Source organism: Cyprinodon variegatus, unplaced genomic scaffold (assembly GCF_000732505.1).
Source record: "Cyprinodon variegatus isolate N-32 unplaced genomic scaffold, C_variegatus-1.0 Scaffold394, whole genome shotgun sequence".
Lineage (NCBI taxonomy): Eukaryota > Metazoa > Chordata > Actinopteri > Cyprinodontiformes > Cyprinodontidae > Cyprinodon > Cyprinodon variegatus.
In genome coordinates, this window is record NW_015150847.1 from 93,831 (window position 1) to 107,355 (window position 13,525).

At 43.0% G+C, this 13,525-nt stretch overlaps 1 protein-coding gene across 1 annotated transcript in view; it reads left to right on the plus strand.

Moving 5' to 3' along the window:
• Positions 1-13,525, plus strand: part of cadps2 (Ca++-dependent secretion activator 2) — a 160,810-nt gene that overhangs the window by 33,881 nt on the left and 113,404 nt on the right. Inside the window, exons 3-6 of the mRNA XM_015387430.1 lie at positions 2,820-3,152; positions 8,844-8,924; positions 9,158-9,391; positions 10,023-10,144. Coding sequence (XP_015242916.1) covers positions 2,820-3,152; positions 8,844-8,924; positions 9,158-9,391; positions 10,023-10,144 — 770 coding nt within the window. The remainder of the gene's footprint in view (positions 1-2,819; positions 3,153-8,843; positions 8,925-9,157; positions 9,392-10,022; positions 10,145-13,525) is intronic.

The window sequence follows — 13,525 nt, forward strand, 5'->3', positions numbered from 1 at the left end:
ATGAAATGTCTTTAATGGAGGGAAGAGGAGCCTCCATGATCCTCTCTGCCCGTCTCACCTTCTTCCAGTCTGAGGCGCTGCAGCCTCCACACCACACAGTGAGACAGCTGGTCAGAACGCTCTCTATGGTGCTTCTATAGAAGGTGGGGAGGATGGTTGGGGGTATGTGGGCTCTCCTCATCCTCCACAGGAAGTCCATGTGCTTCTGGGCCCTTTTGACCAGTGAGGTGGTGTTTCCAGTCCAGTTGAAGTCCTGCTGACCACCTCTATAGCTGAGCTGTTGATGAGCAGTGGAGCGTGGTTAGGCCGGTTCTTCCTGAAGTCCACCATGATCTCCTTCATCTTCTCCACCTCCAGGATCAGGCTGTTATCTCTTCTTCTATAGAAAAAGAAGCTCTAACTCTGACAGAAGATTTTGACTGCTGTGATGGTTTCTTGTCCTTAGTTTGATATTGCTGTTGAAATTGTTATGATTTAGTGAGACTGATGAATGTGAGTCATTCCTTAGCGTAAGTTTTTTTTTTTTTTTTTTTTTTAGGCCTTTAAAAAGCTAATAAAGTTGATAATTAATAAATTGGGATATCAGTAGGCCTTTGCAGTGCAACACTCCTGGGGCTGTAATGATGCGTAAATTATAATATTGTGACATCAGCCTGATGAGGATAAAGTGGAAAGAGAGAAAATGTGTTTCTCCTCAGTTCTCTGTCTGGTCTTCAGGAAGAGCTGTAGCTTTAGGTTTGCTGTCACGAGGGCTGAAGTTGTTGGTTAACATTCACTGTAACTGTGTCTGGTAGGGATCAATAGATACTGAGCCAAAAACTAACAGCCACTCAAATCATTCAGGGTCAATCTATGCTGATCACTGTGAACCAACAGGAAAATTAAACCATGAGAAAATCGACTTTTTCCAGATAAATCATGCTAATGAAGATACGCACGCATTTACACTATGGTGCTGTTTAAATTAATTGATGGTCCTGCATTTTATCTACATTAAATTGGTTTAGCAGTTTCATCTGTAATTACATAGTTAGATCACTGCGGACAAACTCCCTCATAAAAAGAGCATGAATGTCTCAGTCCTCTTTGTAGTGTTTGTTCGTGAAGAACTAGTTTTAGTATTTTTGTTTTTTGGTTTCTTGTTACTTTACAAACGTTAAAATGTCAAAAGAGAAAATTCTACACGATGGTCTCACTGCTGCCACCCTCTGGTTTAGAGAAGAACTGCTTGTTCCAAAGGTGTTGATTTAGATCCATGTGGGAACTAAGCCTGGATAATTAATTGCATTTACAATATTGGAACAATTTAGAAAAAAAATACAATTTTGAAACAGCAGAGTCGCTCAGGTTTAGTTACTTTACATTTAACAAGAGTAAGGAACCAGCTTTCTCCCTCCAGTCCTGGTGGCTTCTGTGGGAAAAAGCTATTCAACTGTGAACTTGAGGGATTTCCTTCAGTCGGAACTTTATTTTATTTGCAAAGATAAAGAGAACGAGATGGCATAATGTCCAGCCCTGCTCTGCCTAGACAAACGATTGTTAAGTTTCAATTCAAAGGCTGCATCCTCCAAAGCTTCATAGGCCGATGATGTCACAGCGCGGTGCGAGGTCTGTTGGATTGAAAGACTCCTGGTTATGTGGCCGATAAAAGCCTTGGATATCACATGATTCATTGCGAGTCTGAGCAAGCCGGCTGCTCTGCGCTCAGAGGAAAAAGGGAAATGGCACCGAACAGTGGTGAATATTGAAAGTGCAGTTTAATATAATCCAAGTATGTGAATAGTTCCGTCTGAAATGAATGAAAATAGTTTGTTTAATGTAATTGAGTCAGAAATGTGGCGGGTAAGGTTTGGTTAATCTGAAGGTTTTATGTGTCTCTATGTAAATGGCTTTGGCTGTAATTTAAGCTCAGATTCCAATATCTCTGCAGTGTGGGGACTATAAATCTGATATCTGCCTGCTTTGTGACTGTGACGGTTGCTAGGAAACAGAGCGTACGGGACGTGAAAGCCAGAGAAGGCTAGACGTGTGTGGAAGCCATAGCAGAAACTCTTCCAGCCTCCTTATTTTCACGGACCTGGTCCAGGTAGACCGGGTCCTTGGAGGACGCAGCTTCTGAAATCAAATCCCTGAAGCAAGGCTGTTAAGATCTCAGCATACTGTTACCAAAACAATGACAGGTGGAAACAACACATAATGTTATGAGATAATCCCTGAAAATCTGTCTAGCTTGTTATCAGAAAGATAATTTGTATCCCAAACAGTCCCTTATAGATTAAACACCCCCCTCCATCAGAAACCTTGTAGTTCTGAGGTCTGAAAAAATGAAACTCTTAGAAATCAATATACGGAAAAGGGAATTAATAGATTGATTCTTTTCCCACCACAGCATCGGTAAGCGACTTAAAATGGGTTAGTGTCCACACAGAAGCAAAGAGAGAGCAACAGCTAGCAAGCAGAAGCATGCATGATTGTAGAAATAAGATAAATAAGATGTTTTTTTTCCCCCTCCAAGTTTCAGAAAGGTCCTGCAAGAATGCATGCAAGCTTTCAAGGTCATGAAAAACCTGAAACTGTGGAATCAAACATGCTTCCAAAAGAAAGTGGTAACAGCAATATATCACCTGGTAGAGGTGACCAATGGTGACCAAGCTCTGTCTCTGGGGAACATCATAAATACACCCGCTTAACAAAGTTTTGATTATTTTCTGTAAAACAGCTCAATGCAGCACTCAATAAAGAGTGAAAAGAACCAAAGAGTAAGTCTGCAGATAAAGTGTACCAGTGCTGAAATTGTGCTTTATCTCCCTCTGAACCAGGGCTTCCTAAAGAGTGAGCGAGTTTCCCGAATGGTTCAAGGCGGCGGCTGCTCAGCCAACGACTTCCGTGAGGTTTTTAAGAAAAACATTGAGCGCCGGGTGCGCAGCCTTCCAGAGATCGACGGCCTGAGTAAAGAGACGGTGCTGAGCTCCTGGATCACCAAGTATGATGCCATCTACCGTGGGGAGGAAGACATGCGCCGCCAACCACAGCGGGTGCATCTGAGCGCCGCGTCAGAGCTGATCCTCAGTAAAGAGCAGCTGTATGACATGTTCCAGCAGATACTGGGCGTCCGCAAGTTTGAGCACCAACTGCTCTACAATGCCTGTCAGGTAGGTGGATGGAGGTCAATCCATGGAGCCGCCTGTGCAGAATGCTGGTTTTAGAATTTATTAGCAGCATCTGTATCGGTTCCATGGATAAAACTGGGCCAGTAGTGATGTTTATATGATGGCACTTTAGAAGAGAAGGGAATATGGAGAATTGGAGTGTCCTTTCTTTGAGACATCACAGTAATGCTTAGTCCACCTTTAAAGCTCTGCATTTCAGATGCAGTGTTTACACTCTGGACAAAGAGGAGGAGCTTCAACTGCATGAAGCTGAAACCCCACCCACGTGAAAAAACTCATCAGATAGACTGAATGGTTATTGCTTCTTTATCGCAGCTTTAAGCATTTTTAATGGTCATTTGAAGAAATTGAGAAAAATGAATACATAAAAAAGCTCATATGTGCTGCTGTTGTTTCAGAGATATTAAAGATAATTTTTTAGGTCACTCAGAGGTCAACTATCCCCCATTAAGCTCTGAATTGAATCTAAATGATCTAGCCTACTTGTTCAGAGCTGCTTCATTTCTGCAGGTAAAACTGTTGTTTGTGCTGATTTGGTTTTTAAGATAGAATTATTATTAATTACGACCAATGACATCACCGTCCCAGCAGGAGTTATTGCATAACATCAGATGTCATTCCTGTATATAACAGTGGGCATGTTGATCTTATTTAGTAACTGGAATGGTTGTTTAATATTAACAGTTAATCACCAGCCTCCTGGACCCTCTGCTTTGGACCTGCCGTTACCCCGGGCAACCCTATACCATTCCCTGCCAGCTTTTCCCAATAAAAGCACAGGTGAACCTTAACATCACAGGCTCCTGCTGAATTGTTTTCTATAAACAGCTTTTGAATCACCTTGGGGAGACCATCATTTTTTTGGAAAAGCCCCAAAAGCTCAGAAAAAAAAAACGCAGCTCTGATTCTGTGGGACCTTGTAAATCTGTCCCCTGTTGTGGGAAAAAAAGTATTCAACTATTCACTCAACTTAAATAAATGGAGATCGATGCATTTCACTCAGTCGGCATTTTATTATATCTTTGCAAAGAGAGAACAAAACATCATATGGCCCTTATTGCATGGTAATCAGCCCTGTTCCTTACTTACAATAATGGAAAGTAGGCAGAGTCAAAACAAATTATGGACACTTTGGTTAAAACATTAACATGTTATAAATAAACCATGAGAAAGAATCTGGATTGTTACTGGAAGAAGTATTTTCTTCTATGCAAATAATCATGGCTCAGATATTTTGTGGCCTTGCAGGTGAAACAGACGGAGTAAAAACATTTTTCAGTGAGTAAATGGCATAAATCAATATATGAAATGAGAGAAATCTAAATTTTCGACGACACCCCTCAGAGAGCCCCGATGCTGGGCAGTGGGCAGCGGCAGACCAGGCTTGTGCTGGAGGTAAGGGAGGATGATGAACAGTCCTTCCAGGACTAAATTAAAACAGCATTTTTTAAAGCCACCTAAAGACATTTGCAGAGCATTCCTTATTTCTACCATTGTTAACATTATTTTATGAATGCACCTTTTATGCATTTTATAAGTATGCAAGTAAAGAGACACATTTATATGATGAGAAACAGTCTGGATAAGATGCTAACCTGAACATTTAATCTGTTGGATCGATGCTCTGCTGCTTTCAATGGGTCAGAAAGATTCTCCTTAGAAAAAAAAATGTCTTTATTTAACAGGAAATTCAGGATGAGTGTTTTTCACTAAGGCGTTCATTAATCCTTGAAAGGAACAGATAGTGTTTCCTAGGATCCTGCCTGTTCTGATCTAGACAAAGTTTTTCTCCCCAACTGAAAGCCTGCAAAAAGCTGTGAAGGTTTCCACATTTAGTTCATCCAAATAGTAAAATGTTGAATGAACCTTCAGAGGAAGGAGTCTGAACTGTGATGAAAAATGATCTTCTGTTACAAACAGTCCTTCATTCTAGTAAAACTAACCCTCTCACCCAGACGCCTGAGTGAAAATATTCTGAAGGGATGTGAGAGGAAAATGACCACAGAGCTTCGTGCTAACCTGAACTTGATCAACTGAATGAATTAATCTGATCAATGATCTTCTTTTATTTTGAAAATGTTGCCTCATGGTCCCATAAAACATTTGGAGTTTCAGGAAATAAAGCTGGATAAGACAGATCATCAGATGATAGAAGCAGCTGGTAGGCAGGTTTATGGGTTGCTGTTTGCTCTTCAACAGGACACTTTAAAACCTAATGATATGATTGAGTGTTTTTTATGATGCCAGAGCAGAAATCAGCAACGCCTCGCTGGAGTGGATATCCTGACAAAGTCATGGAATTTGATGCCATTTCTGTCGGACAAGCTGTGTCCTTATTGGAAAGGTTCAAAAAGTAAAATAAAAGCATTAGTTTCAGAAGAAACTCATGTTTAAAGGTGATTTATTGAAGGCTAAATGTTTTTCAAAATAGGAGCTATGAATAATGCAGCCCTCTAGAGGGGACACAGTGGAACTGCAGGGGGGTGTAGAGATACAGTGACTAAATTACCCATTATGGGAGATATCTGAAAAGGTTTAAGATCTCCTGCACCTTAAAACAAAAGTTCAACTTAAAACGACTCCAACGGCAGGAACGGTTAACTGTCCTTTCTTTTGTGGGCTGAAAACTTTCTTGTTTTAAACTGGATTTTTGGTTTTATTTCAGCATTGAAATTTACAGAACATATCAGGAAAGACACATGTTAACGTTATATTGGCCGTTAGTGAAATAAAGTTTTAGCTTTATAAACAGTAGCTCCAGACATGTTAGCATTGGGTACCATGTGATCACCGTTAGCTTCCGCTTAGCTTGCTGTACACAACAGTAAACCCATAAAATAATCAGACAGCATCAAAAACACCAATTGTTTAGCTGGAAACTATTTTTCTAACTTTGCCAGACTTGTAACCTCCTGGTGAGGCATTTTCAAAGTTCAGGAACGCAACATTGCTGAACTGGTTTGTGTTCATGTTAGGGTTGTTAAGTTTCCCCAACTTTAACCTGTAAAAAATGAAACAAAGACAGCGTAAGATTTTTCCTGAAATGCTTTGCAAAGGGGAGAACAGTATCAATCTCTGCATCTCCGCTTGGCTCAACACTTGCCAGGCTTTTTATTGAACAGTCAACACATTAAAACAGCAGGCGTTAGTTTCGATTACGCAATCTCTTAGACATTACATGAACCTTTAAGATACGGAACTTGCCTGGTTCCAGTATACGCTTTACACAAGGTGTCAGGGTTCTGAACTTTCACTTCTGTGCTTCTCAAATGAAAAACAGGAAAGCATTCTTGCAAAACATTTGACCGTCTTATGGCCTTCATACACTATTTCCAATGATGAGAGTAACATATAGAACATATAAATGATTGAGAGCAATATAAAACATATAAATGAATAAAATGATAAAGACAACAGAAATCATAATAACTCCAACAGTTCGGATCAGGCAAAAGGGGCCATGAAGGAGTTTGCCCTGCAACCGGAGGATGTCGGTTCAAGCCCTAGCTCCACCTTTCATTATCATTGTCCTTGGGCAAGAGACTTCCCCTGCTTTGTCAACTGATGGTAGTCAGATTGACAATGAAATAAAGATGACTGGTGGTTCCAGTGTACGACAGCCTAGCTTCTGTCAGTGGGCCCCAAGGCAGCTGTGGCTACAAGGTAGCTCACCACCATCAGTGAATGGGTGAATGATTGAATGTGGTGTAAATGTGGACTAGGCCACAATTGGACTGAGGCCATGTGTTCCCTTGTGGGCCCTTCCGCCATAACATCCAGGGGAGTTTTGATAAAATGATTTTGATAAAACAAAACACACTTTTGCTTTGAGAGCAAGCTGCACAGAATTTTTGGTCAGCCTTGAAGTGTTTGTCGCAGGGCTCCACAGGGTGAATCCAATATTCCAAATTTGTTGGGCTTTCCCTCTTTGAAGGAGGCGTGCACACCAAGATATTATCCCATCTCGCCTTTGAGTTCAACCACCACAGCCAGCTGGTGTTCAGTTGCCCCCAGCTGGCTCCCGTCAGCAGCCTGATCAATGCCCAAATTGCCGCCGACATCCTCTGTAATTGTAGATACATCCTGTATCCTCCAAATCCAAACAGGAGAAATCAGAGTATCATAAATCCAAACATCCATACATCTTCCATGTCCTCCACAGACAACATAAAACACACCGTTCTCCAAGCCGCCCCAGGAGTCCATGGTGTTTCCCACAAAGTATGTCCCAGCAGGACAGGAGGGGTCCCCTTTTCCCTGTCTTGCTTTTGAGAAAATTTGATCAATTGTATTGAGAGACCAGCTGACCAGATCCATTTTTGAATTCAGGTGATATGAAGAGAAGGGGGATGCTCAGTGGGACAGTGGGTAGCACTGCTGCCTTGCAGCAAGAAGGTTCTGGGTTCTATTCCTGGTCCAGGGTCTTTCTGCATGGAGTTTGCATGTTCTCCCTGAGCATGCGTGGGTTCTCTCCAGGTACTCCAGCTTCCTCCCACAATCCAAAAACATGACTGTTAGGTTAATTGGCTTCTCTAAATTCTCCTTAGGTGTGAGTGAATGGTTGTTTATCCTGTTTGTCTCTGTCTTGCCCTGTGATGGACTGNGGCCTTCATACACTATTTCCAATTATGAGAGTAACATATAGAACATATAAATGATTGAGAGCAATATAAAACATATAAATGAATAAAATGATAAAAACAACAGAAATCATAATAACTCCAACAGTTCGGATCAGGCAAAAGGGGCCATGAAGGAGTTTGCCCTGCAACCGGAGGATGTCGGTTCAAGCCCTAGCACACAAGCCCTAGCACACAATCCAAAAACATGACTGTTAGGTTAATTGGCTTCTCTAAATTCTCCTTAGGTGTGTGTGAATGGTTGTTTATCCTGTTTGTCTCTGTGTTGCCCTGGACTGGCGACCTGTCTGGGGTGTACCCCACCTCTCGCCCATAGACAGCTGGAGATAGGGACCAGCACCCTATAGTGGGATTAGGCGTGTTAGAGGATGGATGGATGGATGGATGGATGGATGGATGGATGGATGGATGGATGGATGGATGGATGGATGGATGGATGGATGGATGGATGAGAAAAGACCAGACACAGCAAAACAGGGACAGAGCAGGGACGTGAAGGAGCAGCAGGAAGATGTGATCGCCTCCTCCGTGAGCAGAATTGAAGCTTTTATGTTTCTCTTCTGATGATTGCAGTTCAGTAAAAGCCTGTTAATCAACTATCAATTAAAATCAGCTGTGCTGAAGCAGAGAAACCTCTAAAACCTGCAGGATGGCGGCCCTAGAGGATCGACTTTGGACAAGCCAATTCCAGAGTTTGGAAAGGCCAGCATGGACATTGGTCCCCAGGCTCTAAAAAAATAATATCATAGCCTATTGCACAAAGAAGAAAAATAAAATCAACTGCCAAGTTAATGAGTATTTTTGCAATCAAAATAAACTTATGGTAGTTTTTTTTTTACTTATTTAGATTGTAAACCAACTTTATTTCATTGTCAAATTGGCTAATCTGCTAAAATCAAGGGAAAATAAAATTATAAAAAAAAACAACTCTTTTTTTCTTTCTTGTTTTGCTGTGTAGTCTTTAAAATGTGAATGTTATCTACCTTTCTATCAGCACTCTTCTTCTTCTGTTTATTTGATGCTCGTCTTATAGCTTGACAACGTGGATGAACAAGCTGCTCAGATCCGCAGAGAGCTGGACGGTCGGTTACAGCTGGCTGAGAAGGTTGCCAAGGTCAGGTCTGCTTTACTGGATAAAATTCTTTGGTGTAAATCATGAAAACTATCATAACGAACTAGAAAAATCTGTTTTTTAACTCGAGAAATAAGTAATATAAAAGTCAAACACTTGTTTTAGAACAAAACTGATTGATTTGATGCTGGCTGCTCATGAATACGTTCCTCCTTCTAGATGTGCTGATTATTACAATATTGAGACGAGGAGGAACTTTTCTCTGTGTTGTGCAGGAAAGGAGATACCCTCGCTTTATCTCTGCTGACATGGAGGCTCTGTACGTGGACGAGCTGCGTTCTTCTGTCAACTTGCTGATGGCTAACCTGGAAAGCCTGCCAGTGTCTAAAGGAGGACCGGACTTCAAGCAGAAACTTAAGCGCTCCTCCATGAATAACTCCTTCTTGGATTTGGGGGATGAAGGAGACATCCTGTCCAAATCGGATGTTGTGCTGTCCTTTAATCTGGAGGTTAGTCTGAAAGCAAAGCTTCCAACCACATGTGTTCTGTCCTGAAAGCTTTTCTGGAAGGCTGAATAGCAAGGAGCTCATCTTGGGAAGGTAGAGGATGGCGTAGCTTCACAGTCATCTTGGAATAAAAGGCTGCAAAGGAGGGGGGAACTGTTATTCTGCCCCCTTTACTCTGATACACACAGGTGAACTTCAGTACATATCCCAAAGTCAAACATAGCAGTGGCTGCATCATGCTGTGGGGAAACTCTTCTTCAGCAGGGGCAGAAAAGCTTATGGATGCATTTAAATCCTGGAGGAAAAGGCTGCAGCAGAGGTTCACCTTCCAGAAGAAGAACCTCCCTGAAAACCCAGCCTTAGATGCAATACGTGGTTGAGATCATGGCCTAGTCCAAGTCCACACCAACGTCCAAACATTAGTGCTTCCCTTGGAGTTTCTTTCTACCAGATTTTAATTTTGTCAGCCAACCAAAGCCCTGCTGCTGAACCTCAGAGGGTTTTTATTGCTTTAGGTTCTGAAAAAACTAGTTTGGATCAACCTGCAGAGATGTTGAAGGTCTGCTGCAGCTCATCCAGTCAGTGAAGTAGAGTTTAAAATGTGTTTGTCTGAATCCTTTGACGTCTGTTCCAGGTTGTTATCGTTGAGGTCCAGGGGCTGAAGTCTGTGGCTCCAAACCGGATTGTCTACTGCACCATGGAGGTGGAGGGGGGGCAGAAGCTGCAGACTGACCAAGCAGAAGCCTCCAGACCACAGTGAGTTTATCTTTAAGCTTTTGTTTAAAACTGTGCAGCAAACAGGGGTTTCCTCTGGAGTTGCTCATGGTTTTAGCTACATTTGGGAGATCCGGTTCTTCATACTCTGAGCGCTGCAGGTTTTGAAGGAACATGAATTTAATTTAAACCCTAGAACCAGGGATGAGCACCTGTTTCTGAGAGTCTGCTCCCTCTGTCCTTCACTTACCAAGGCTGTTTGTTGGCTCAGGTATCCAACAGTTCAAATGAGAAAGGTTAGATTCTTCAATTCTATTATAGAACAATGAACATTTTGTCAGGATTAATAAAATCCTGATGTTTGGATAGAAAGGAATTGAAGACATGATCATGGATGAACACTGAGACGTTTAACTGACAGATTACGCTGCACAGTTATCTGTAAAAAAGGTGTGACTGTTTGCCACCCAAGAGGCGGGGGAGCCCAGGTCTAGCTTCTAACCCCTTCCCAGACACTCCTTCCACCAATCTTTCACCCAGTGCCCCCCATTTACCCAACCAGGCAATGTCCCTATAAACCTGGGATCCACCCCACTGATGGACCCACCCCGCCCCCTCAATGTCATAGCGGGGAAGCACCCTGTGACGGACCCCCCACAATGTCATAGCGGGGATCCACCCCTCTTGACAGACACACCCTGCCCCCACGACATCAGAGCGGGGATCCACCCCACTGACAGACCCACCCCGCCCCCTCAATGTCATAGCGGAGAAGCACCCTCTGACGGACCCCCCACAATGTCATAGCGGGGATCCACCCCACTGACGGACTCACCCCGCCCCCTTGATGTCATAGCGGGGATCCACCCCTCTTGACAGACACAACCCGCCCCCATGACTTCAGAGGCGAGAACCACCTTCCTGACCGACCCACCACGACGTCAGAGAGGGGGACCATCCTTCTGAGGGACCCACCACGCCCCCAAAAAATCTGCCTCAGCAGAACTCAACTGTTCCTAAGAGTAAAACACCTCGAATCGTGACTGTATGGGAGGATGAACACAGTGCTGAACAAGGTTTCCATGGCGCAGTAATATAATATCCCATAATATGTTGAAGGCCCCTTCATGGACAGTGACATCGGGTGCAAGAGTTTGCCCTGTAATCTGTGGGTTTGAGCCGCAACTCCGGCTTTCAGGGTCATTGTATCCTTGGGCAAGATACTTCACCTGCGCTTTCTACTAATGGTGGTCAGATGGTGGCACCAGCATACGGCAGCCTGGCTTCTGTCAGTGAGCCTCAGGGCAGCTGCGTCTACAGTGTAGTTTGCCACCATCAGTATGTGTGTGAATGGATGAATGTAGTGCAAAACACTTAGGTCAAGTCTCCTGACTTGGAAAAAAAGTCCTATATTAGTACATTTAGGCCATTTAGCATTATATGTTCTCCTGTTCTGTCCTGGTAAGCAGGCAGGACGGCGCTCCATCACCATTTTGGCTGCTGTCAGTCAGCGCTCGGCTGATTATGGTATGTCTGCTCAGACAGCAGGGGGCTGTGGAGTAATAAGGCTGACCTTTCACTTGTTCAGGCTGCTAATGATTGTTTTTCTCTGAAGTTCTCCTTCTGTCAGAATCACCAATCGGAGGCAAATAGAGGAGACCCTTTCTGTCCAGAAGGGTCCAATGTGGGAACTGGGCTCTTCTGGAAAGCCTCTCAGTGCCTTTGTGGCTAATGCACGCTCTGTTTCGTGTTTCTCATCGTGCGTTACATCATGGAGGACAGGCTGTGGTCCATTTCCTGCTTATTAGGAATGAAGAACACTGATTCCTGTTACAGATTTCAGAGAAACGCTCTTTAAGCGCTTTATGGAGGAAAAACAATTTAAACATAAAACTTTCTGAATAGGAACATCTTCAGTTGTTTTCCGTCTGTGCAGCCGAGGAACCATGGGAAAAGATTCCAGAACCTCGCAGTCCACATCTGAACAACTCGGCTTCCAAGGTTTTAAAACGGATTCAACTTTGCAGCATTAGAGAAAGACCACTGAGTTTTAGATGGAGGCAGATGATCAGATGGTTCAGGATGTAATGAGGAGCATGGATCAGTCCTAAGGTTAAAATGAATCCTCAAGTGAAGATGGAGTCCGTAAGGAGAGCAACTTTAAAATCTGCTTCAGTCGTTTGAACAAGTGGAAATAAAAACTGGAGCAACCATCTCTGGTTCTTAGCTAAGACGAATTCCCCAACTGATAAACAGCGTTTTTTTAAATCGTGCTGCGTTCATCAAAGGACCAGGTGCAGTGAAACCCTCCACTGCACCAGGGACCGGTTTAATGTCATACGCTCTGTAGTCCTCTGTGGTCGCTATGGTAACATTAAACATGCCTTTAAATGCCACAAAATTAGCCTGCTAACTACTCACATAGCTGTGAACTAGTGAAGATGTCAGCTTGTTTTCTGAATCAACATGGTGGGAGGGATCATGTGACCTGCATTGTCATGGCGACATTCGTCAATAGTGGGTCATGGACGGAAGTGATGGAGTGAATCCTCTCAGTTTTTAAAATAAAAGATTTAGACTAAACAATACTTCTGTCAGAAATAATAGTTATTTATTCTTTTTGTGCGGCCCGGTACCAAAGGACACACTGACTAAAGGACACATGGACTGGTACCAAAGGACACATACAGTCATGGCCAAAAGTATTGAGAATGACACAAATATTATATTTTCACATGGTCTGCTGCCCTCTGGTTTTCATGTGTGTACAGTATGTCAGATGTTGTCATCACATGCAGAAATACAATTGCAAACATATTATGAGTAACAAAAGCTTTTAATGGCAGTTAAAATGAGTTAATGCAGTAAGTCAATATTTGCAGAGTTGACCCCTCTTCTTCAGGACCTCTGCAATTCTCCCTGGCATGCTCTCAATCAACTTCTGGACCAAATCCTGACTGATAGCAGACAATTCTTGCACAATCAATGCTTGCATTTTGTCAGAATCCCTAGGTTTCCATCTGTCCACTCGTCTCTTGATAATTGACCACAAGTTTTCAATGCGATTAAGATCAGGGGAGTTTCCAAGCCATGGACCCAAAATCTCTATATTTTGTTCCCTGAGCCAGTTAGATATCACCTTTGCTTTACGGCAAGGTGCTCCATCATGCTGGAAAAGGCAAACTGCTCTTGGACGTTGGGAGAAGTTGCTCTCGGAGGACATTCTGGTACTATTCTTTATTCATGGCTGTGTTTCTAGGTAAGACTGTGAGAGAGCCGACTCCCTTGGCTGAGAAGCAACCCCACACATAAATGGTTTCAGGATGCTTTACAGTTGGCACGAGACAAGACTGGTGGTAGTGCTCACCTCATCTTCTCCGAACAAGCTGTTTTGACTGCTGGAGATAAGCACCAGCACCCCTC